The sequence below is a fragment of the Pygocentrus nattereri genome, chromosome 11, assembly GCF_015220715.1.
Source record: "Pygocentrus nattereri isolate fPygNat1 chromosome 11, fPygNat1.pri, whole genome shotgun sequence".
In the NCBI taxonomy this organism is placed as follows: Eukaryota; Metazoa; Chordata; class Actinopteri; order Characiformes; family Serrasalmidae; genus Pygocentrus; species Pygocentrus nattereri.
In genome coordinates, this window is record NC_051221.1 from 24,371,524 (window position 1) to 24,397,744 (window position 26,221).

At 40.9% G+C, this 26,221-nt stretch overlaps 1 protein-coding gene across 3 annotated transcripts in view; it reads right to left on the reverse strand.

The window, feature by feature from the left end:
- kif21a (kinesin family member 21A) overlaps positions 1 to 26,221 on the reverse strand; it is a 57,023-nt gene that overhangs the window by 3,590 nt on the left and 27,212 nt on the right. The window contains exons 12-34 of one of the 3 annotated variants that reach the window (XM_017700025.2): positions 25,191 to 25,256; positions 22,925 to 23,015; positions 22,719 to 22,836; positions 21,055 to 21,243; positions 20,713 to 20,912; positions 19,403 to 19,510; positions 19,180 to 19,248; positions 18,083 to 18,222; positions 17,851 to 17,995; positions 17,375 to 17,569; positions 16,124 to 16,225; positions 15,811 to 15,976; positions 15,356 to 15,376; positions 14,583 to 14,637; positions 13,944 to 13,998; positions 13,322 to 13,521; positions 12,296 to 12,424; positions 8,576 to 8,712; positions 7,112 to 7,286; positions 1,932 to 2,096; positions 1,170 to 1,287; positions 892 to 1,062; positions 460 to 659 (exon numbers count right to left, since the gene is read on the reverse strand). In XM_017700025.2, coding sequence (XP_017555514.2) covers positions 460 to 659; positions 892 to 1,062; positions 1,170 to 1,287; positions 1,932 to 2,096; positions 7,112 to 7,286; positions 8,576 to 8,712; positions 12,296 to 12,424; positions 13,322 to 13,521; positions 13,944 to 13,998; positions 14,583 to 14,637; positions 15,356 to 15,376; positions 15,811 to 15,976; positions 16,124 to 16,225; positions 17,375 to 17,569; positions 17,851 to 17,995; positions 18,083 to 18,222; positions 19,180 to 19,248; positions 19,403 to 19,510; positions 20,713 to 20,912; positions 21,055 to 21,243; positions 22,719 to 22,836; positions 22,925 to 23,015; positions 25,191 to 25,256 — 3,015 coding nt within the window. Of the gene's footprint in view, positions 1 to 459; positions 660 to 891; positions 1,063 to 1,169; positions 1,288 to 1,931; positions 2,097 to 7,111; positions 7,287 to 8,575; positions 8,713 to 12,295; positions 12,425 to 13,321; positions 13,522 to 13,943; positions 13,999 to 14,582; positions 14,638 to 15,355; positions 15,377 to 15,810; positions 15,977 to 16,123; positions 16,226 to 17,374; positions 17,570 to 17,850; positions 17,999 to 18,082; positions 18,223 to 19,179; positions 19,249 to 19,402; positions 19,511 to 20,712; positions 20,913 to 21,054; positions 21,244 to 22,718; positions 22,837 to 22,924; positions 23,016 to 25,190; positions 25,257 to 26,221 lie in introns of all 3 variants that reach the window. The other 2 variants (XM_017700024.2, XM_017700029.2) reach the window with 2 other exon arrangements.

The window sequence follows — 26,221 nt, forward strand, 5'->3', positions numbered from 1 at the left end:
CATCATCAATGATGCCACATGAGTGAACCACGTGTGTCATAAACAACAAACAAATTAACCAGCAGAACAAGCCTTTGTTGCGAAGATAATTAGCTCTCAGCTCTTCACCATTAGCGTAAGATGAAGGTGAAAAAAGGTCAGATGCACTAGTTTTGCAACACAGGCACTGCTGCCACATGAACACTGACTGACATGCATGTCCAGTAAAAACGACAAAAAAAATCCACATGAATTTCACATAGGAAAATGGCTGAGACATCATTTGAAAAGTCCAATTCGCAAATCTGAAAACAATCAGATGTGCATTACATCAAGACAAAAAAAAAAAAAAAAAAAAAATCAGATTTGTGCCACTTCAGCTGGATGTAGCCTAAAATGTGCAGAAGTGTGGAGCTTCAGCACTAAAGTTGTAAGGCACCGTCATATTGCTTAACAGAGACATGTGTGCGTGCTACTTACTCAGAAGCAGTGAATAGTAAGCTGCTGTTGGTGGAGATGCTGTTAATGGGGCTTTCGTGGCCCCGCAGTTCTCCGAGCGCACTCAGTGTGTCTGTGTGCCAGAGTTTGAGGACTCCCCCTCTACAGCCACTCAGCAGGGCCGGAGAGCCAGGCACCACACCCAGAGCACACACCCAGTCACGATGAGCATTTGGCACCTGCTGCTCCAACACAACATACATTTCATTTTCAATTTCAATTTGTTCCACTACAACACACGCACTGACACAAAGAAAGCACATTCTGTAACTTCTCACTTTTAACTCTTTCACTGATTTACTTCCATCATTTATATGCAATGCTAGCCTTTGACTGACAGAATTCAATTATTGCTTGACTCAACAGTAATCTTCTCTCTAACCTACAGCATCTGTACTGATTTATTGAGCTCACCTGCAGCAGGTCTTTATGAGCTAGGTCCCATTTCTTGATGCCATTGTCTCGGGAGCCACTGAACAGGCAGTCTCCCTGCACCACCACCGACTCTATACCATCATAATGTGGAGGCTCAAAGTTATGTGTAGGACCAATGCTGCCTAGAGCACCTTCTGTTACATCAAACATCTACAAAAAGAAACACTTTCATCAACAAGTCATGTGGTGTATTTATAGAAGTATTTCCAAGTATTTCTCATAAAATGCTTCTACCACAAAGGTATGCACACACATACCTTGATGTAGTGATCTTTGGAGCCGGTAATGACCAGATCCTGGCCGTTACCAGAGTGATCCACAGTCAAACACATAACTGGTCCAAGGTGACCTGTGAGCTTGCCTGTTGAGACAAACCTGAGGGAGCAGAGAAAGACATCAACGTTCAGGAGAAAAAAAATAAATAAAATCAATCACAATCACATTCATATCACAACACTACTGGAGGCAACACTGTGTCAGTCAACAGTTTTGACACACTCGACAAAGTATGTTTTCTTAATTAAAAATGTTTTGGTTTAAAAGATCAAATGCTAAGAGAAATATAAATATCAATTTTGATGTCTATATAGATGAATTAATTTCTAAAACTACATTTTTTATCTAAAAAACATTGTTATTGAAGTGCACCTAAAATTAATTATTGGCAGTCCACAAGCTCTCAGCAAATTTAGAACTTATTCAAGCCTGTTAGAAGAGCATCCCAGAAGAACACCAAAATTGTGTAAAACTAAAATATATGATTTAGCTTTTATTTGCTTTATTTGTAAATCTATAATGTGCTATTTCACAGTCTTAAAGTGATCTGTTCACTTTCGTTCAAAAAAGAATATCTAGGTACCAAAAAACAGCAAAACAAACAAACAAACAAAAAAAATCTATGAGAAGCTGATCTTTTAAAGTTGGTCTTTTAAAGACAGCACATACTACAACACAAGATATATACTATTTCTAATACTATTTCTAGATGAAATAAAAATGGAGGCGTGGAACCGGTGTACCTTCTAAGGTCCCACATGCGGACAGAATTTCCGGCTGCTGCGTAGAGCACTGTACCAGTTGGGTTGAGAGCGATCTGGTTGATCTGGTTCTCTCCAGTAGGTATAGTGACTGTGCGGTTAGTGGTGGCTGCACAAGTATCACCTGTGCTCACCTGACCAGAAGAGCTGAGAAGGAAAGAACATTCAGAGAAACAACAATAGGTACCTACGTAGCAAACAGCACTCAGGAACATTCGTGCCCATGTTACTTCTGAGGCAGGCTACGAAAATAAGCATGATCTGAAACCTGTATATCAGCACAGTTTTTAATAGGAAGGTGTGTAAATATCTGACATCACACAGGTACTGCTAAGGGACGGCGGGGAAGCGGACTCAAGTGCAGAAATGAAAACCAGGGAGAAAGAGGATTAAACAAATTTACTGGGGCAACAGTGTGTGTGTTTGGGCCGTTGCGATTGAGGTGATCCAGAGCCGGGCTCGAACTGCTATCGTACTGGTTGGCAGGCCGTGGGGTTACAGTTGTGCCATTTGGACGCAGAGATGACAACGGGTAAAACACCTCAAGGAAGGGGAAATGAAAAGGCGGGAAACTGTCACACAAAAGAAAACACTTTTCTTTAACAACACTAAGTACCGTATTGGTCACCCCTCTACAAAGGTGTGACAAAGCTATACTATTTGTCACAGCCTTAAGTAGAGGAGTCCTCAGGGTGGTCGAGTTGGACCCAATCAACCCGAGGGCTTCTGGGAATTGGAACCTGAGGGCATCTGGGAACTGGAACCCAAGACTGCTCCTCAGGCCCATAGCCCTCCCAGTCTATCAAGTACAGGATGCCACTCCACACATGGCAGGAGTCCAGAAGGTGGGTTCCAGGTGCCTCTTGCGGTCTGCCACCTGCTTTCTGGCCTTGGTGGTGGTCAGGAGGGAAGTACAGGCCTCCGCCATGCCCTCCGGCAATACTGCACAAACTGCTCTACAGCAGGAACCCCAACCTCGCACTCCTCTTCAGTGAACATGGGTGGAGAAAACCCAAACTGCCATTGGTGTTCTTAGAGACCGGCCTATAAGACAGCAAGAAATCAAAGCGGCTAAAGAACAAGCCCCATCGGGCTTGGCAAAGGTTGAGCTACTTTGCCTGTTGCATATAGGCCAGGTCAGTCCAGACCACAAAGGGATGTTTAGACCCTTTAGACCCTCCCCACTGCTTCCATTTCCCAAGGGCCAGAAGGTCCCTGTCTCCGACATCATAGTTGCGGTCAGCTGGGGTAAGACTGCTCCTCAAGCCAATAGCCCTCCCAGTCTACCAAGTACTTGATGCCACCCCGCACATGGCAGGAGTCCAGGAGGCAACAAACTGTGTAAGCCGGGAAGCCAGCAACAAGCCTCGGTGGTGGTCAGGAGGGAAGCATGGGCCTTCTGCCATGCCCTCTGCATTGCAGTAGGAACCCCAACCTCACGCTCCGCTTGGGTGAACATGGGAGGAGAAAACCCATACTGTCCATTCAATGGGTGACATGCCCAGCGACAAATGCCAATGGTCAGTCTGGCCATTGGACTCCCATGAGCCAGCAGAAGGCCTTCCAAAAATGACTAGCGAACTGGGGATCCCGGTCAGACACCAGATCACTAGGCAGCATCCCATGAACCCTGACCACATGCTGTAACAAGAGCTCCACTGTCTCCTTAGCAGATGGAAGCTTGGGCAATGCCACAAACTTGGAGAAGCGGTCCACAAGCACCAGGATGACCGTGTTGCCCTTGGAGGGGGTTAGGCCTATGACAAAGTCCAGGGAGACGTAAAACCATGGATGCGCAGGGATGGGCAGTGGGTGGAGGAGACCTTGGGGCCATGACCAGGGTGCCTTGTAGCGTGCATATGTCTCACAAGACGCAATAAAGGCACGAATGTCTTTCTCCATACTAGGCCACCAAAATCTCCTGCGCAAAAAGTCCAAGGTCCTAGTCCTAATCCTAGACTTGAAAATGGGGAGGCGTGCCTCCATAGCAGCACCCGTTGCTGCATATAAGACAGCAGGAAATCAAAGCAGCTAAAGAACAGCACTCATCGGGCTAGGCGAGGGTTGAGCTGCTTTGCCTACTGGATACAGGCTCTTGTGGTCTAGACTACAAAGGGATGTTTAGACCACTCAAGCCTGTGCCTCCATTCCTCCAGGGCGAGCTTCACAGCCAGAAGCTCCCTGTCTCTGACATCGTAGTTGTGTTCAGCTGGGGTAAAACTATGGGAAAAGAACGCATACAGGACCTAGGCTTTGGGAGAGTACACAGCCCCCACGCCAACTTCTGAAGCATCTACCTCGATGACCAACAGTTCCTCCGGATTGGGCGGCTGGAGGCAGTGGGGGGGGGTTGTTAACAGTGCCTTGATCTCCTCAAAAGCCTTTTGGGCATCGATGGTCCAACGAAAGAACCCTGGGGTCTTCCGGGTAAGGAGATTGAGGGGTGCCGCCATGGAACTGTTGTTCCTCACAAAGTGTCGGAAGAACCCCAGGAAACGCTGGACCAACCGGAGGTAGGTAGGATGGGGCCAGTCCACTATGGCTCTGATCTTGGCCGGGTCCATGCGGAGGGTGCCCTTGGACACCACAAAGCCCAATAAGGACACCGTGGAGACATGGAACACCGACTTCTCCAGCATAATGTATAGGCGGTACTCCAACAATAGTTGCAGGACCCACCTGACATGCCCAACATGTTCCTCGAGGGACCGGCTATAAATAAGTAAGTTGTTGAGGTAGACGTACACATAAAGACCCATGGCCTGAGGACTTCATTTATGAAGCACAGATGGGTGTATGAACCCCAGCTCCAACGCCTTGTGGATGTATTCATCCATTGCAGCATGTTCAGGGGGCAAGAATGTATACAACTGGCCCTGGGGTGGTGTGGCACCTGGGAGCAGTTTGATGGCGCAGTTGAACTCCCTGTGGGGCAGCAGAACCTGGGCCTTTACTGAAGACCTCCTTGAGGTCCCAGTAGTCTCTGGGGACCCATGAAATGTCCGGCATAGCGGGACCTTTGAGGGAGGGCATCTGGGATCAGCCAGGCAATTACCATTACACCGGGCTCCCATGCATATATAGACTACATACCCAGTTGCATGGGCTCGGGCAGGTCCCCACTAGGTGATGGCCTGGCTGGAGAGGGGCGCCGAGGGGATTGGAGGCAGGAGAGGAGGAACCACCTCTCTGGTCAGAGTCTCTCTGATGTATGCGGGTGTGCAGGCGGAGGCATACATCGTAGAGACCTTCCAACGTGGAGGGCAGCTCTCAGGTGGCTAGTTCATCCTTGACCTCCTGTTAAGTCCCTGATGAATCATTCCAGCCACTCTCACCAGGGTACTGAATTCGACGGCGTAATCCACCATCAAACGGGCTCCTTGGGAGAGGGCCAGGAGGTGGGGCATCACCTCCGTACCCCCGACGGAGTTCTGAAAGGTCGCCTGCATGGCTTTGACAAAACTCTCCCCTGAGACAGTGTCAGGACAGTCCTGCTCCTACAGTGAGGTGGCCCAAGCCAAAATCCTACCGGTCAATAGGGAGATCATGTAAGCCACTTTGGACCTCTCAGTGGGGAACCGGGAGGGTTGCTGCTCAAACACCAGAGAGCACTGCAACAAAAACCCTCTACAGGTCTCTGAGCCCCCAGCATATCTCTCTGGATTGGCCACCAGAGCATCACCCCGGATGGGGCTCAGATCAGCAGGGTGGGGTGGAGTGGGAGCTAATGCAGGAGCTGAAGCAGCAGCAGCAGCACTGGCAGGCTTAATCCCCTCTGTCTCTGCCCTGACCAGAAGGGTCAGCTGCTGCATAATGTCTTGTAACAGCTGCTCATGCCGGCCAATAACGGCACCCTTACTTTGCAGGGCAGATTTGATAGGGTTCAACTCTACTGGGTCCATGGTTGGTCACACCTTTCTGTTACGGGACAGCAGGGAGGGGGACCCAAGTGCAAAAATGAAAACCAGTGAGAAAGAGGATTAAATAAACTTATTGGGGTATTGGAGTGTATGTTTGGGACGTTGCGATTGAGGTGACCCGGAGCCAGGCTCTCCCTTTCTATTTCTTGGAGCCGTATTTTTGGCTTTAAGCAGCTTTGGGACAGTTTATTCTTTGTAGCCCTCTTTTTTTCTCTCTTTAGTTTTTTGGGGCAATTCTTTTGTCAGCCCTCTTTTCTTTAACAACACTAAGTACTATATCGGTCAGCCCTCTACAAAGGTGTGACAAAGTGCTACTATTTGCCACAGCCTTAAGTAGAGGAGTCCGCAGGTGTGTCGGAGTTGGACCTAATCAGCCCGAGTACTTCTGGGAATTAGAGTTGGAAGCGCAAGTTGGACCCTTTGCTGCCACTGCCCTCTGCTGGCAGCAGGTGGTGCAGGCTGAACTCTTACAGATACATCATGTATCAACAACACATATGTACATCTTGCATCAACCTACACTTCTGAAGATTGCATCACATTCAGATTTTGCTTGACCACGTGGAAAATCAAATGTAAACACACCCAGAATGCAGTGTGATAAGATTAGGTTCGGGGACCTCATTCAGAGGTAGTCAGAGGCAGATCATGAGCACATTTAACACAAGTGTGAACATATTGTGTTTCCATTATCCATATATAATTACATTAGCATAAATGAGTCCGCTGAGTGCTGACTAGTAGGTGAAAACAAAACAATGAAACGAAGGGGGGGGGGCACGGGAGGCTGGAGCTCCCCAAACAAAGAACCTCTAGGCCCATATGAGTGTCCAAGCCAAGCTTGTCAACTCATGTCATGATCATGAAGACAGTAAACAAAAGCAAAATGGAATTATGCAAGTGTTAATGTGCTTTTACATAGAAAGTGTAAAATCTGATCTCCTCTGGTTATGCTTGGGACACATTTTGTAAAAAGTGTAAATGTAATCTGGCCATATCCAGAGACAGTTCAGACACAAAACACGTTAACATGTAGCATAAACAGGCTCAAAATGAACAGGTTTGCTTTAAATGCATCATGAAATCCCAAATTTCTCCACAACTCAATCTGATTCTTTTATTTTGGTATGATACTTTGGTATGATGTCTTCTTTCTAAGAAGTCACAGAATACACAAATGTGACTGAGGGACTAGTTATACAATAGCAGAAAGTAAACAAGCAGGGACAAAAAGGGACTCACGAGAGTGTGCGGATACACTTGGCAGAGTCACGTATATCCCAGACTTTGATGTAGGAGGTGGAAATGGTGAAGACCAGGCTGGAACTGTAGCGCACGGACACTACATTGTTGGGGTGGCCACCCAGAGACATGATCTCCTGACCAGTCACCAGATTCCACACCTTACAGGTGCGATCTGAGAGGGGGAAACACAAGCTGGACTCATTAGAGTAGCAAGCCAACTTTAAATTAGGAGGCAACTTTTGACTGATGTAAAACAAGAGAATCAACAAAACATTAGTACATGGTAGGGATCCGCATGCTGAGGGTCATACTGAACTAGAAATGTCAATAAGCTCATGACAAAAGAGAAAATGCAAGTTCTGTGCTAAAGAGCTGTAAGTAAATTAGGTTCATTACTGCATAATAAATTATGTGCATTTTATAATGTTGAAAATTGAAAAATACAAATTGAGAAACTGTAACACGAAAAGTCAATGCCATAGGAGCCCAGACTAGGTAAACTCTGGAGGTCTTGGAGTTGAAATAGTGTAATTGTAAATGTTTGAGGCCTGTGCCTCACTGTGGTAGTTATGAGTCCTGCATTGCCAACAGGCTTTTGAGACACTATCACTCCACGCTTGTTTTGAAAAGTTAGAGGAAAAAATATGAACAACTAGCTGATGCTAGTTGCCTAAATTGTAATTGAGGAATATGTAATTAGCTGCACTCTCAATATCTCCGAACCATGGCCTTCTTCTTCAGCTTAGCTGTGCCACCTTCAACTCACCACTTGGATATGTCACACCCACGTTACACAAGTGGCCACTTGCACCATGAAGAGGAGATGAAGAGCAGATTATTTCAATGGAACAAGCTCGCCCTCTGCAGGTTTGCCACATTGACTGCAATGGTTTTGAAATGTTTAGCATTTAAAATAGTTCACTGCTACAGCTTATGAACAGGTTTGACTGCTATTATTTTCAGATTTGAAAAAGGAAATGGGCCAGTTTTGCTGCTAAAGTTTGATGCCTTGCCCTTGCAAGGGCTCATCTAACACCCTTCACTTGAGCTAATAAAATAATAGTACAGTCATTAATTAATTAAGTGCCAGCTACTGTTTACAGTACTGTTTACTGTACTGGTTACAGGATATACAAACCAACAGCCATGAGCCAAAACGACCTAGAATAATTTTTTTCCCCTTTAAATTACACTGAAAGTGAAGAACATTTTTTCCTTCTCCGGTGAAGTTACTTTCCTGGAGATATACAGTTTTGCTCAGAAAGCTACAATTTTATGGGGAAGAGAAACAAACTGGTACATAAACCTTTAGTCCATAAACAATATGCATGCTTTTTCAGGATGAACACATTCTATTTGTGCCTGACACCTGTTGCAAAAGGCTTAGCAGATCTGTCCCTGATAGTCAGAGGCCATATAAACATCAGCCATCAGAAGTGAAGCCAGACACATGAGTCAGACCTTTGGATCCAGTGAAGAGGAGGTCATCAGTAGAGTCCACACACAGCACAGCTTTACTGTGGCCCTCAGCCACATGTACACACTGCAGAGTACCACCACGACTGCTCTTTGACATGGGCACTGGGTTTATCACTCCTCTAGGAAACACACACACACATAAATGTCAGTCTGAGAATAGCAATGCAAGCTGCATCCATACCAACTTATTTTTTAAGTCATGCAGTCCTCCATGCACACAGAAGCTATAATTTAAATATAGTGATCTGTACAGATAACACTATAGAGCAACATGCATGAATATACATGCACAATGTCCAGCACTTCAGCCACATGCTGCAATACAAATACAACAAAAAAAAAGCAAAAAGAGAACACCACAATCACATATAACTAAAATCAAACCTTCACTTCACAGAATAGAGGCAACTTGTGTGTCTTTGGACCAGAAAGAACCTACACTAAGTTAAAAAAAGCGAAACAAAACACAGCTTTACTTCTAGAGCGGAGCCTACATCAAATCCATTCATTGCTGGAGGAAGGTATAAAATCGGAAAAAGATCAGTTGTGTGCAAATAGAGACCTCTCCTGGATAAACAAGGGTACACATGCTTTCTCTCTCTCACAAACAAATAAATTCACTTATACTGTACTTGCAACACTTACTAAGTCAGCCTTGAACCTTGAAATATAAAAAGTGTTTACATTATGAAATGCTGAAAAAAAAAATGGATACTGTACTTTCTTCTTATGGATACAAAATAATACAACTTTACTTGAACCCTATTACCTAACCTTGAGATAACTACGTCATAAACATGTCATATGCTGTAACATGGTTTCAAGACATATATATATATATATATATATATATATATATATATATATATATATATAGTGTCATGTCCCATTACTGTTCATTGTCATGATATATATATCTATCATGACAATGAACAGTAATGGGGACATGACACTATTGTGTGACATAGTTATGCCAGTGTTAGCAGGGTTCAAGGTGCTACCCAAAATAAAATAAAACTGATACTCTTCAAAATGACAACTCCAGCTACACTATATCATCATTTGTCCTAATATTTCTTCAATTTGTTAAAATGATTAAATGACTGTCATATACAGTACTGTGCAAAAATCCTAAGCTCCCTATTAAAATAAAAGATTCTGGAAAGTAAATGTCTATTTTCTCAAAAATGCCAACATTAGAATATTAACAATTACTACAGTAAATTTTGTTGTAATTAAATGTCTGCTGAATTGTTAGCACTTTATCACTCTCTCCTGGAGGTAGCACAGTATCTATATTTACATTGCAATAATTGCTTTGGCTAATCAATATTTCATGAAGTTATACTTTAAATTAGTGTGCTAGTGGCAGATTGTTACAAATACATGCAGTGGCTGGAGCGTATATTTGCATTTACTGTAATGTTATTGGGAGCATTCTTCCAAATTCTTCCAATTTTTTTGATAAAGTTTCAGAAGTTTTATTAGTGATTTCTTAATAAGAAAATTTAATATTCAATCATTGATTTGAATAAAATAAACATAATTAAGGCATAGGGTTATTCAAAGGATTTTAGCCTGAAGTCCAAGTGAGTTAAAAGTCTAAACACGTTTTCAACTTTTGAACTAATTGGGTAGAATGATCAAAATACTGTTTTTGGTAAGCAATAATTAAACTAGCTTAGGATTTTCACACAATATTGTAGCTGTGCTATGCGAATCATGTGTCTAAGCTTAGTTCGGGTCCTAGTGTCCAGCTGCACTGTTTGAGCTCTCCTCCATACTTCCTGCTCTGAAGCTGAGTATGCATGAGACACACAGTCAGGCGAGTGAACGCATTCTGCTGAGCCCCCACATGGCCTGCAGGGGCGAGGTGGGGAGAGGGATGCACCTTCGAGCTACATGAGCAAGCAGGCACACACACACACACACACACACACACACACACACACACACACACACACACACACACACAAACACACAAACACACAGAAAACAGCAAAACAGACACACACACACACACCAGCTACATTCAGAGGCTAATGCAATGTGTTTTGTTCTAAATACCACAGGGGTGAAAGCTAACATCACACTCATATTCTCTCTGAACTCTTGACTGCTATTGCTAAAGAAAGGAAAAAAGGCATTCAAAAAGGCAATAGCTTTCAGCCATGTTTCCCTTCACCTCAAGCTGGTGCTCTGATGGTGTCGGTTATGGAGGACTCCAGAGAAACATTGTTAGTGCAGGTCACCACATATCACTGCAGGATTGGATGTCTCGGTTGGGTCGATATTTGGTTTAAAGAAAAAGGCTTGAGATGCAAGTTGAACACTGAATGTGTAGAACTACAGACCTGAGATAATGACTCATGCTGCTGTGTATTCTGTTGCACAATCATGTATGTAAAGTGTAATGTGTGGAAAATAAGGGTGTAACGATTTTGATACAATATCAAGGAGTAAAAAACGAGCTGTATACTGACTTTTAGGTTTTCATCAATATGCCTAGACATGCCATGATCATAAAATGTTCACAATATAAATAATGAACATTTTTTTTGTTTCGTCTATGCAACCATTAAAGTATTAATGAAAGTAACCCAAATGACCTGATTAGCTATTTTGCTTCCTAACTGTTGATACTTAGAAGCTCTGAAGAGACATAGACACAATTTAAGCTCAAATAAACAAACATTACTCACCACTGCCCTGTAAGCATATTCCAGCATTAGTAAGAAGTTAGGGATTTTAGATGTATTTGTCTCAACCCAACTGATGAAAATATACTAAATTCACAGATTGTGAAGTACACAGGCCCTTGTAAGCTAAGAACTGTGAACAAGTAACTGCAATCAGCTCACATAACTGCGATCAGGGAATTACATAATGATTGTAACAGGCCTAAATATGTGCCTCTGACCCTTCCGAGGGTCTCTCATTTGCTGTCTTTCATGGAACTAAGATTAATGGTCAAAACTAAGCATTTGGGTGCATCCTATCAGAGTAAAGGGTATGGGACAAGCTATGCATGCACCCAAATTACCGGGATTTTTTCTGAAGTTGCTTATAAATTTTAGGGAATGTAATCATTGGGGCTTGTTTCATCAGAGGGCTGATGAGGCAGACACTTAAGTTCTCTCTGAAATCTTTTATTTATCTGGGCCAAACCCATCTGTGTAGTATAGACTCAGATTTCTATAGACGCAGAACATTAATACATAAAATATAAAAAATGAAATAGAATTTAAATAAAATTGAAAATCGTATTGAATGTGAAAATACGTGTATCGTTACACCCCCAGTGGAAAACTGTTTATATGATTATGAAAACATTTCAAAACGAGTACAAAAAAAGTGTGTAGCCCTGATAACTGCAGGGTGGAGCCATATGGGAAACAGCTTTTCATTAAAACTAGAATGTTGGACATTCAGTGTAGGACTTGTAAGGGACTGATCACACCAGGCAAGGCCGACTCAGGTAGGCATGCTTTTTTCAGCAGCAGTGGAAAAACAGTTAAGAGGAAATTCTTTGGTTTAACAGGCACATTCCAAATTCATAGTCTGCTGTGTGTGCTGCTCTCCATCCCACCAAAATAAAGTGAGGCATTTATCAAGAAAATCAGCCCACACAGACAGAGGCCTTTTACAGACCAAGTGGTAGCAGGAATGTCCTCCAGTCCCTAGGATGGCGCTAGCGCTTACTGTTTTATTTCTTTGGCTTTAGCTCTGTCGGCTGCTGCTTGTCCCTTGTCATACGTCTTCCTGCGGGTAAGAGGAGATGCTTCCGGTACTCTCTTTTCCACCCCTGATGGAAGTCTGGAGCCAGAGTTGCTAGTTTTAGTTCCATTAGTGACGTAACAGACAGAAACATAAAATAAAAACACAAAACACACTGACTGAACATAAAATAACACCAAAGGATGAACAGCATTCAAAACAGAGAATACAAACAAACAACTGAAATGTTTACACAAACCTATTACCAGATTATATTGGGGCGATATTATCAAACTGCATGTAAGAAACTTGCATTATGCAACTGATGTGTTATATGAAGACATCTCCCACCAAATCTGTATTATAACAAGATGCTCTTTTAATCCTTCAATGAGATGATGTTATATGCTAGTTAGAAGCCATTTATTAAAAACCATTAATAAGCAATGAATGTATGTTGTTTGTTTAGACCACGTGTCAGGATCCAGTCCTCGCAGGCCAAAACACTGCAGACTTTAGAACACTGCCTGATTAAACACATCTGATTCAGCTCATTAGCTAATTATCAAGGCCCTCATCACTGAATTCAGAGTGTTAGATGAGATTAAACACTAATCTCAGCAGCACTCTGGCCCGGAAGGCCTCCAGTTTGACATGCCCGGTTTAGACCTTCAAAATAAGACATGCTTCAATGTCTTAGAATTATGATGGGTAATTAAAAAGTTACTAGTTATTCACGGCAAAACATCAACTGAGGGGCAGTTCCAGTCTTAGAGGATCAATGGTTTCTCTGCTTTAACGAGTAAAATTCTTAGCTACTTAACCAGCCATTAATAAGCTTAGCTCTAGCTCTCCAAGACTGGAACTGCTCAACCATGCCATGGAGGGGAAAAAGCATGGAAGAGTGTAGACACTGCCAAATGCTCCAAGCAAACATAAAGCTAAAAAGCAGAGATGCATGCAGCCGTCAGTGCAAGTAAACTGAAGATGTTAGCTTGCTACCCAACTTACATGCTACCCATTCTAGAGGACAAGCCAGCTGAGGGGACCATGTAGTCCCTGACTGCATTGCCAGCAGACTCTAGGTCCCCTTCAGGTGTTTCAGCCATTGGGTGTAGAGGGCCGGTGAAGTCTCCGCTGGGCGTGTCAGGGCCAGAGTCACAGTTATTTGCATAAAGCAGCTCCATCTGAGTGGTGGTTCTTCTGCGAGCCTGTACAAATCATCAACAATTAAATCCACTCTGTTACTGTTTGAGATACAAAGCAACAAAAAACATTGTATGCAAGTTCTAGGTTTTGATGTCATATATTGTCACTGATGACAGAACAACATGCATCTCCATTTTTCATTTTGTACATCATTTCAGCATGACAGCTGTCCCTAACATCATGTGAAAATTTCATGATGAATGGACCAATAGATACGCTCTGAAACATCCTGGAAAAAAATCTTTACTGTTCTTTAATGTTTCTTTAATGTTTCTTTAATCTTTAATGTTTCTGTCTTTTCCTACAGACATTTTAGAGATGCTTGTTTCTCCTTTGGACAGCAATGATATATAAAAAATGAAAAAAGAAAAATGCCAATGACATGACAATATGTGAGCTATTGTTAAACTACACAAAACATTACCTTACTCCTGGACTTGGTCTCTCCACAGAGCTTCATGAGATCAGAGGCTAAAGTGCTGGATTTCAGGAGAGTAAAGAGTGCATTATATTAAAAAGAGCACACTTACAACCAATAAAACTGAACACCTCACATGCAGAAACATTGTTGATGTGCCCTTCAACTTGCTTAATCCTGCTACTGGGAGTGCAAGTTCAGGCTGCCCATTGTAAAAACAATCATCATGTGCAATTGGAGCTCTCTGTGTATTACCATGCCTTCTATCACTATGAAAGAAGCACACAGCTTCCTTTATTGGTTGATGCACCATGTTTTTTTCTCTGAGCAGGGGTGCAAGCCAACCCTGAGCACAGTTTGACTTAAATTCTTATTTACATGTTCAAAAAGGTAATTTGTGACACAACAAACACAAACCTCTAGGTTTTTTGGCTTTGGCAGATCTAGTAGATTGGTACATTCTTTACATAAAAATACAACAACAATGAGAGACCACATTATTTTAGGTCAAAATGATTAATTGGCATAAATATAACTTTTTTGCACAAGTCTTAAGGAGTTAATCAAACTCATTCTTTAGTAATGAATGTATTTTGTGAATTTGTATCAGCATATGAAATGTTCAAATCCTGACTGTTGACTTACTTTCCATCTGCTGCAGGACTTGTTGATTCATCACTGCTACTGTCATCTCCATTATCTAAAGAAAGCAAAAACAACAAAACAGTGAATGCAAAAATAGCAACAAACTTGTCTATTGCATGGGCTGGAAACGTCTTTCATTGCACTTATGACACTGAAAGAGCCCACCCCAAATGTCTGGGTTAAAGTAAGAGTCATCCTCACCTTGAGTTAACTGAACTGAAAAGTAAATCTGATGATGGTGTTAATTTTACAGAGGAAGCAAATGAGGACAGTCATTGAATGAGTTCAGCATTGCCATGCTTGTTTTTCAGCAGCTTTCAAACATGGGTCCATACCGTCCTGTCCAGCTGCATCCAGAAGATATGATGTCCAAGTTAATCAGAGTTATAATGGGGGAAGGTGAGGTGTGGAAGTACTTTAGGCGTTGCCTCAAGAAGCGTCAGGAAATATTAGTGTGTGCCATTAAAATAGTGTCCACCTGTATGAACTAGCTAATGTGTAAATATTCGTTCCATTCAAGCAGCTTGGGGCCTGGGACTGCAGGTAAAGTTAATAGCATGTTGTTTCTAATTACGTGACTGTAGCACGTGTAGGAGTGGTAGGCACTGACATGGAGGAGGAGGGAGGAAAGGAGGGGAGGACAGATGAGGGAAAGCCTGAAAGTGGTACGCCTCATGCACCTGCAGATGTAACTGCTAACCTGCGGTTAGTCTGAGGAAGGAGACCCATGCACTCAGAACATAAAGACAGGGAGGCTGGCGTCTGGTACTTACCCACAGGCATGTTACCTAGCTCTGTTTCAATTCAGGCAACGGGGGAACAGAAAAAAAGGCAACACACAAATCATAAAAACATTCCCCCAGTACAAACGGAAACAAGTCCAATCCAACCAAAAGAAAGCTTTTTAGTCTTTCAGAGGTGCAGCACAGTGCTGCTGAATGGATGCTGTCCAAACGGAATATCTAAAGAACGTGATACACAAAATGTTTCACATAATTTTGCATTAATGCAGCATCTACTCAGGAGCACAACAAAGTCACAACTCACAACAAAGAATCTGGACCGGTCATGCAGTCGACCACCTCTGACCAGCCCTACTTAAATGCCAGGGTGTACTAACATTTCACTGATTTAACAACCGTTTCCTTTCATAAGATGTGTGAGGGCAGTGGGAAGGGCCATCTGTCTGATGGGCAGGAGAGCACACTCCAAGACGAGAGGGGCTGACCTTGCAAAGCATTGCCCAGCAGGGCATCCAGCTCTGGGTTAAACTCAGCCTTCTCCTTCAGCATGTGGAAGAGCAGCTGGTTCTGAGTGGCACTGTTGATTTCGGTCTGCTTCAGACGACCCTCCATCACCTTTATCTGAGATTCCTTCTGAGCTGCCTGCAGACCCTGAGACACATTCACACAAGGGCAAAAGTTTGGGCACTGCTGGTCAAAATTGTGTTTCGTTGACTTTCAAAGTGAACACAAGTTTACACAATTTAATTTATATATATATATATATATATGTTGATCGGTCAGAAAACTGTTTTGTACCTTATTGATGGCCATAGACATGAAGTGATCCAGGAGGAAGCGAGCCTCTGAGAGAGTACAGGAGCCGATCACTGCAGACACATCCACAGTCTCTCCCTCCTCCTGCGTGCACACAAAAAACGAACATTTTTCATAAAAGACCCATATTATACCTTTTAATATCTTACATTTCAATGTATTCCCTTCATGCAGGGTGGTGCAGTCTAACAATGTTGATCCATATGTTATCCTGTGCTGATAAAAAAAAAGGCCACACTTACATGCATGAGAAAGAAGTTTGTGTGCACATATATGTAGTTTCTCATTCCAAATATTGCATTAATTCCTACTGCTTATAAAAACTGTAGTCAGTTATGGAGCCTCTGAACTATTCCCACTGCTCAACATTTGCATTATCAAACATTTCCCCACCTCCCAAGCCATTTCCCTATGTGTAGTTGTGAGAAATCAGGTTACATTTCTAGTAGCTATACTCAATCCATCCCAGTATTACAGAACAAATTCAAATATTTGAAAACAGTTGGTTTTACAAAAAACGGCCAAAAGTTGTTTAGTCTGAAGCAGTAATGCCATATGTAAATCGAACAATAATTTGGGATTTTACCACTTGACTGCTGAAAAAATATCATCTTTTAGAGCAGATTATCACTAAATATGATTTACATTCAACATTGCAGATTGTGACATTACCTTTAGATATATATTTGCTTTCTGTTTTGAAAATTGACTGCAAACATGGAGGCATTTGTGAGCTTATGCTTCTGTTGGTTTTCTTCTCTCTCAACAATACACAAAAATGCTATTTGGGTAATAAAAGAGCCCCCTTGAAATTAATTATCTGATCATTTCACAGAACAAATGTTATTTTTCAAATTTTTTACACACTGCTTTGTTTTTAAAAACATATTATTACCATTATTACTATGATTATTATTATTATTATTATTATACAAAATATTATTATTGTTATTTTTCCACAGTGCTATACTATTTTGTGTTACAACACTTGAAACTTTTCTAGTACCAGCGCTACCTGCTCAAGAAGTTTTTGTACAGCCCTGCTTTAAGCCCACTTTTAACATAGTGAAAGTTTACATATGAGTCATAATTTATTTTTACGTGAACATTTTCTAACCTCTCTGGTATACGTAAATGACCTCTGTTCTGACTGGCTACCTCATTCACAAGTGTCAGTTATTGTGTGCTTTCTAATGTAAAGAACCTGTCTATGCCAATTTACAGGCAACATACCTTGGCCTCCTCCATCTGCATGATATTGGCCTGGCAGTCTGCGATACTGTCATTGATGTAGTCGATGTTGGCCAACAGGGACTCCAACTCCTCGTTTAGAGACTGCACGGCCTTCTCCCCCTCTGGACCCTCTGTTGCCAGTTTCTCCTTCTTCCTGCTCAGCTTCTCCCGCCGCCGGGTCAGGTCCTCCCGTTGCTGAGAATAGAGAAAGAAAGAGAGAGAGAGAGAGAGCAAGAAAAGAGGCGTGACTCTACTACCTGCTTTGTACTTCTCTAAAGGAAAAAAGTCAACTAAAAAAAATGATGATGATTAGGATTTCTAAACACAGCAGTAATCATATAATGGTGGTGAGGACATTTTTGCTCCTAGTTTGCCTATTCAAGTGAATGAAAGAAATACAACTACAATTACAAAGTGCATGTAAATAAGAAAAGAGACTAGGTGAGTCTTGTTCTGACAACGAGTTGGTTTTTCACCTTGAGGAGACGATTCATATCTGCCTCCATGTTGGAGATGGTCATGCGCTGCATAATGATATCAGATATGCGGCGCTCCAGACTCTGCCACTTCACTCGAGCCACGCGGGTAGAGTAGACCCCCACAGGTCTGCGATGGTATAGTCTGCTGAACAAACACAGTTACTGTAGGAGTCATACCCTCAAATATACTTGTGCACTCACTCACATATGTGCTACTCACTCTTCATACCTAGTTCCATTGGGCGCTCCAGAGCCATGTGTGCGTCCGGAAGGTGGTCTGTGGGTGGAGTCTGGTAGAATTTCAGGCAGGTTGACCTTCCTGCTGACTTTGCCCGACATGGGCCGAACCTGTCTTCTCAGTGCGGTTACCTAGAGGACACACCGGTATAGACTTAAATCATACAAAAAATATTGGGCTGTCAAACAAATAAAATAAATTTTGGTATAGCTACATAGGTAGACATATTACTTGTAGTTATCACAGTATTATACAATAATTTAATAACATTATTCTCAGGAAAAGAGCACATGAAATCACCTGAACACAGAGTGAACATGAAATTTCCAATTCACATTACCATTGTGAGTACACGTTCCAATTACTCCATGACACCATTCGCACAATCATGGCAAAAGCGTACACACTCATACAGAGGCAAAATTGTGCTATTCAAGCACTCAAGATGGCAAACTACCATCAGAGGAACTCAAACAACAATCAGTTTTAACATTTACTTTATAATTCAAGAAAGTCTGAAATACAGACTACACGTTTACAGTGTACAGCGACAGGACACCAAAAAATAGTCTGCTGTCACTGGTTGCACATTTAAAGATCAGCACATCATGGAAAATAACATCTCCATTAAAAACGGTCAAAATGTGGACAAAACTTTTTGCCATGTAAATGCTGCTTTATTGATATTGCCTGTATCAGTATTGCATTTAGCTTGTAATTGGTACTTCAGGCTTGATGTACTTTGGTGATAAACAAATTCATGACATAGCAGTAGCTGAAAATAACTTTAGCTTTATCAAAGTAACTGAAGTAAAAAAATAGTGACATTAATCATTTGTTAATGCTTTATTAACATTCCACCAAAAAATAAAAAACACACTTTTCACACACGCATTCAAGCACACCTTTTTAAACTCATAGTGTTACGTCTCTTACACTGTAACTTCTGTACATTTTATAGCTTTGCCTAATATATGCATGTGACTTGCACAGTTGGTTTTGTTTCTGCTGTATCAATTTCATTTGCCAATAAAGCCTCATAACCTACTGAGTGTACAGCATGTACGTGTGTTTGCAGCATATTTTACCTCTTCGGTCTTCCTGCGCAAAATGAGTTCCTGCTGTCTCTTTTGGGCCTCAAGTAGTTTTAGCTGATGCTACAGAAAAGAGAGCAGAAAGACATTTAACACACACACACACACACACACACACACACACACACACACAAACACACACAAACACACACAAACACACACAAACACACGCTCTTTCACTGCCATCTGGGTATGGATGATCAGTGCCATGCTGCACCTCCTGTTTGCGCTGGTCCTTCTTGAGCGTTGCAATCTCACGGTTTCGGCGTGACTCTGCCAGCCGGTTCTTCTCCTGCTGCTCCTTCATCTGCTTCATCAGACGCACCTAGCAACAGTTGCCACAGAGACAATCAGCACGGTAATGCTAATACACACTTTTTATGAAAGGTTTGGGGTCAATTTGGAAAGCAAGTAAGCGTTCTAGCAACATTATGCTAAGTACACACAGAAAGTTTTTGGGTTTGTTTTACGATTTCATTAAAAGCTGAAAGAAAAAGAAAAAAAAAAAAGATATAAAAAAAAAAAAATACACCTTTCACTGGCAACCACTGTGAGGTGCTGTGTAATTCTCTAAAACACAGTGGTTCCAAAACATGATCCTGGAGTATCCCCTATCCTGCACCTTTTAGTGTTTCCTCTGTTCCCAGTACACTTAATTCAACTAATTAGCTCATTAACAAGCCCTTGACATGGAAGTTAGGTTCTGGAGCACCACCTGCTCTGCACATCCTGTGTTGGGAATCTGTCAAACCACTATGTAGTTTGATTACAAATCTCAGTTCCAAAAACTAAAAACTAAAATTTATTACTAAAAAGTAATAAATACGTAAAGCAATGCTTTGTAAATCCACTTACACTCTTTAAATGAAAACAGTACAAAAGACAAGTTAATTAATATTACCAACCTCATTATTTTTGTAAATATTCTGGAATTGATGCCTGCAACAAGTTCAGATACAGGCAAATAGACTAGAAATGGTGTTAAATGTTAAAAAAGGGGCTTTAATTAGTTATGATCATGGTTGGGAATAAATGAAGCATATAGGTCTTTATAAATAACGATGGGTCAAGGCTTGCCACTTTGCTAAAACACACTCCAACAAATAATCAAATACTTTTAAATATGATGACAAAAGCCCTGAATGACTGCACAGCTGAAAACTTGTAGAACAGAAGAACAGCAAAATATTCTGCTTTCACAACTGCATGAATTAGTGTCTTTAGTCCCTAAACGATTATTAAGTGTTATTAAAAGGAAAGGTGATGTAAGACAGTTGTAAACATGCTCCTGTCCCAACTTTAGAATCTTACAGGTATGACATTTTTGATGATCATATACTTAAAAAAATAAATAAATAAATAGAAAATGTAATAAGCATCAAGAATTTACTAAACCCTGCTTTCTGTTTTATTATCATTCCATTTTTTGGCACTGAAGTTTGTACATAGTTGGATATCATATTAATTAGAGTAATTATTTACTGCACATTATTTCACAACATAGTATAATGTTAATCAATGACTTACTTTGGTTTTCTTCATCTCCATCACTTCCTGCTGGAGCTTCTTGAGCTGCTTCTCGTACTGTGATTGGTTCTTGAGCAGGCGAGCATGTTCTTTCTGAGCGGCCTGGAGTTTGTGCAGCTCTTTATTCATGATGCTCAGTTTCTTCTCATACTCTGCCTTTATTCGCTTCGCTTTGTCCTCTGAACACGACTCCATGGAACCTACAACATTGCATGAACAACTTCACACATCAGCCAGAGAGATTCATGGAGGGCCATCTGAAGCAATAAGGAGGTGTGTTTTTCAAAGTGATGTATTTTAAGGTGATAATGTATATTAATCCTGGACGCATGATATTCGTACCCATATTGTGCAGAACACGGTCTCTCTCCAGCTGTGTGTCGCGGATCTTGCTCTGCAGCATCATCAGCTTCTGCTCGTACTGCTGTTTTAGTGTGTGTAGGCGTCTCTGGCTGTTCTCCAGCTCATCGATCAGCTTCTGCTTGATGGCGATCTCACAAGTGATGTTGGCCAGATCTGCCTGGAAGTTCTCTGTATCACATATGCACACACGCTCCAAAGTTAGGGTTCATTCTCTTAAAAACAAATGCTTAAAAAAAGCTATTTAATAGCAGCTGTGTTCGGAGTGCTTCACTGTTCAGTGCTGCACTATTCAGTACATAGCATATGAAGGAGAGTGACCACGGAATGACAAAGATTTGTCGACTATAACTTGAACAAAATTTTAAAAATGACTGCCACATTTATATAATGCGGGATTTTGAATGCAACTCAAGTGTACCTCATACACACAAAGTACGTTACTATGCTGGGACAATGATAATTGAGACAAATTGAGACAAATTATTACCATTTGGAAAACAACCGGTCATAAACCATATCATTATTACCCAAATTCAGTTACAGAGTATTACATGTGAACACCAGTGTTTTATGCTGTAGCTTGTATTTGCCCTGATGGTAAGTTATCATTATATTTTTATATAATTGCCAACTGGCGGCGCGGTGGCGTGGTGGGTAGCGCTGTCGCCTCACAGCGAGGAGGGCCTGGGTTCGATTCCCCGGCCGGGCGGCCAGGGTCCTCTCTGTGTGGAGTTTGCATGTTCTCCCCGTGTCTGCGTGGGTTTCCTCCGGGTTCTCCGGTTTCCTCCCACAGTCCAAAGACATGCAGTCAGGCCAATTGGACATGCTAAATTGCCCCTAGGTGTGAGTGTGTGAGTGACTGTCTGTGTCTGTCTGTCTGCCCTGCGATGGACTGGCGACCTGTCCAGGGTGTATCCTGCCTTTCGCCCAAAGACTGCTGGGATAGGCTCCAGCATCCCCCCGCGACCCTGACGGAGAAGCGGCTTAGAAAATGGATGGATGGATGGATGGATGGATAATTGCCAACTGGACTAGCTTCTATTACTCAGTAACTAATAACAATAATGACTGGCTTCATTTGCATGTTCCACAGTTTTCACTGACACACTGAAAGCATTCTACACATTTATGGAATGCTTAAATAAAGGGGTATAAGCAATACAGCAATTAAAAAAATGTGTCACACAAAAAAGAATGACAAACACAAACAAAAGAATAATAATTTGCATTATATCAGCACATGTATAAAATAACCGCAATATTTGATAATCTTCTTCTTCTTCTTCTTCTTTCGGCTGCTCCCTTTAGGGGTCGCAATAAAAATGATTAATATTTGATAAATAGTTTGTTAATTGTAACCACAACAATTCTTGCACTAAGCAACTGACAATTTATTAACAGCAGGCTGTTGTGCAAACAACACAACTTGTGCTCATTCGTATGGATTCTGAGTGTTTTACAAGACACAGCCAATCTGATTTTTGAACCAGAACTAAGCATTTTATAAATATTTATTTAAATTACAATCAGAGCATGACCTGAATGACCATGGAGATGACCATTCCAATCCACTACATTCTCAAAAGCAAAGAGGATGAAAGAGGACAGAATAGCTCTACCATGGAAAAAGCACAAGACAGCACCTTTCTCATCCAGCTCAGAGTCAGAGTCATCAGAGCTCTCCTCAGCATCCATCTCCTCCTCTTCATCCTCTTCCTCCTCTTCCTCACCCTCATCATGATCACTGCCCTCCTGAGCTTCCTGCAAAAGCAAAATAGTGTAAAAACAATGAGATGCAAGACATTTTGAGGAAAGAATCCCAAATAGGATGTCTGGCAGTCTGTCATACCATTTCTGCCTCCTCATTGATTGGCTCAGGCTGCTCTCTCTCATTGCCCTTCTCCTGCTGCTCATTGTCAGGAACGTCCTCCTTCATGGCACTAGAGGACAGAATTTGAACACGACAGTTAAATTACAAAAACATTATTTTCTGACCTCAGTAGTGCATTAAAGCCACACTCTGGTATTTTCAAAGACATTTTGCTATAGCTTCATGGAACTTGTATATATACTCTTAAAATCAACTCATTTTAAAAGTCTCATGCAATGGCTAGAACCTGCATGAAACAGCAGCTTATGAGTTTTGATTCTGTTACTTAAAAACTTAATTAGTCTAAACAAAGAAACTACATCTTTCAAAAATGCTTCTTCTGGTTAAAGACTAAGTATTCAACTGCGAATCTGATGGGAGCAGTACATCTCTGATGCCACTCACTGGCTAATCAGTCATTTTGAAATCAGAGAGTATGCTTTAATAACCGAGGAAATTATGGGTGGGCAATATGGCAAAAACATGACATTACAATACCTGAAGACATGTTCAAAAGGCACAATATCACAATATTTCATTTTTCTGAGGTTTGTGAACTAGTTGAAATGAGCAAAATGTACTTGTAAAACAGCATTACCACATTAAAAAAGCTATGAAAAACTATAATTGCAATGATTTTGGTTCAATTATTTATAAAAACAAACTACTTAAGCACGAACAGGAGGGGAAAAAAAAAATAATCAAAAACTGGTAAAAATAGATGAATACAATAAATTAATAGCAGAACAAGCTCACACTCAGTCACCTACTTGTTACAATATACTGATTTGATGATTATAGTCTATCTAAATTAGGACCTAGGAAAAATTCTGAAAACTGATAACACTGGCTGGTATAATAATCAGATTTACCATTTTAAATTCACACTTACAGTTTAAGCTGATAAACAATACTTTATGACTAATGTTTGTGAGTTCTCAATGATCACTTTGCTTAAACTCAAACAGCAGAAACTTAAATGATAAGTATGAATCTTAAGTAATATAAAGATTGTAGCACTGGGGTGGAGCTTCCAAGAATTACTTGCTGTTTTTGGTTTCTGTTTTTTATGTCTTTTTTTCTTAATTTTCATCTGTTTGTCTTATAATTTATTCTTAAGATTAAGATGAAATATAGGAATGTCTTTGTTACTTTAACCATGACGGTGTTCAAATTCACTAGTTCAGGGTGTTGTATTGCTGTTATAACAGTGAGTGCCTCAGGCTCACTGTCTAAGGTTTTATTAATTATCGGAATTAAATTAATTTTAGTAATTATCGGAAACTATGATATTTTTGTCAATATCGAAAATCAGTCAGCCTTTATATAAACTCAGGGGCAACGACCATCATTTGCAATATAGCCAAGCATCACACAAAAAAGGAACTGAAAAGAGTAAACATAATTCTGTAATAATAAAAGTCTAACAAATAAAGAGAAATATAGCATAAGAACATAATTAAACCAGGACAGAAAACAAAAATAATTAAACAACAAAAATAAATAAAAAGCAATATAAATAAATAAAAATAAATAAATAAAAAAGCAAAATAAAACTGCATTAGTCAATATTATTAGCCATTTGATTTACTGGTTGGGCTCTAGTTTACAGTTTTTTTTTTATAGATTTCTGCAGTTGGTCAGTGTTTTAGAAGTAAAGATGATAACTATTACCTACTCTGAAAGCATGTCATGACGTAATTGTGAAATATCGTCATAGTGCCCACCGCTAAGTCACATTTAAAATGAGAATTCATTGCATCTTTACATCACAGAACCACTGCATAGGGTGGGGACAAATGAAACTAAAATTTGCTGCACAGAGTAGAAAAACACTTTGCGAATTAAAATGAAAGATTCTAAGGTGCAGGGAAACTATTGAAAGAAAAAGAAAGGACTTTTGCTTTACTATAGCTGGATGACAATGGAAAGAAAAAGCAAAACAAATAATCAGGTAGTTCCCAAACCACAGATATCAGAACGAGAGTTGAAAGTAAGAAATGAAAAGTACAACTTTATCAGGATAAAGGTAAATCAGGCAACAAGTTCAGGCCCTAATCACAGATCACATTAACAGACTGTTGTATTAATACACATATATTAGAGGTATATACACGTTAGAGGCACTTTCTGGCTCTCCTCCAAGTGTGGCAACTACCTGGATTAAAAAGAAAGGGGGTTAAGGGTAGGTGGGGTAGGGGTGGGGCACTGCATGAGCAGGAGGGCAGAGTTTGATGGGACAAACCTGTCTTCTTCCACCTCCATTTCCTCTTTCTCCTCTACTCTCCTCTCCTCCAGCAAGTGCTGGAGCCTTCACAGGTCGCAGGTCAGAGGGAAAGGATCAGCGAGAGGAGAGGAGTGAGGGTGGGGAGTGGGCACACAGATAGAGACAGGAGGTAAAGGACATCAGTGAGTGGGAACAAAGCCACATTTCTTTGCTCAGACCCAAGCTCTTTGAATCAAATCACAAATTTGCAATGGCACACATATTAGACCATCTTTCATTCAGTTCCTACAGCTTGTTTTATTTGTTCTTTATAGTTAGAAATTTTTGTCTTTTGACAAAAACATTTTTATTTGAAATGCTGAAATTTGATTTTTAATAACTGTATTACAACAAACTATTTAAACAATTTTAAATAGAATACGTATATATATATATATATATATATATATATATATATATAAAAACTAAACAAAAAAATAAATAAAAAATACACAGGAAACAGTTTTCCCTGTTTCCCCTCAAAAATCTAGCAATTAACATCATGGATTAAATCAGGTGTGTTTAGACAGGAAAAGCACCCAGCAGTGCAGAAATCCAGCCCTCCAGGACTGGACTTTCCCACCTCAACTTTAAGGTATTCTACATAGAGGACTGCATGCCATCCTGACAAACTATACACTCAAAAAAGAAAAAAGGACCTTTCCCAAATAGCAGATTTACTCAGCCATTTTTGTGTCATTGTGGAAGTTAATATAACCGACTAAACCTATTGTGATGTCCCCCCGTTAAGCTTTCTGCCTACGGCAGGTGTATGTGATATATACAATGTACAGACGTGACAAATTCAAGGAAAAACCTGAATAAATGAGTGGAGAAACATAAGTGCAGACGCTTCCAGACAGGTATACTGTGTGATACAATTAAGCAATTAACATCTCACCATACTGGTATGTATATATCCCATGTGTGGTATGTACATGCATGCAAAGCAAGCACAGTTGAGCTGAATTTTGGATCAAGATGACAAGAGGAAAAGATCTAAGTGACTC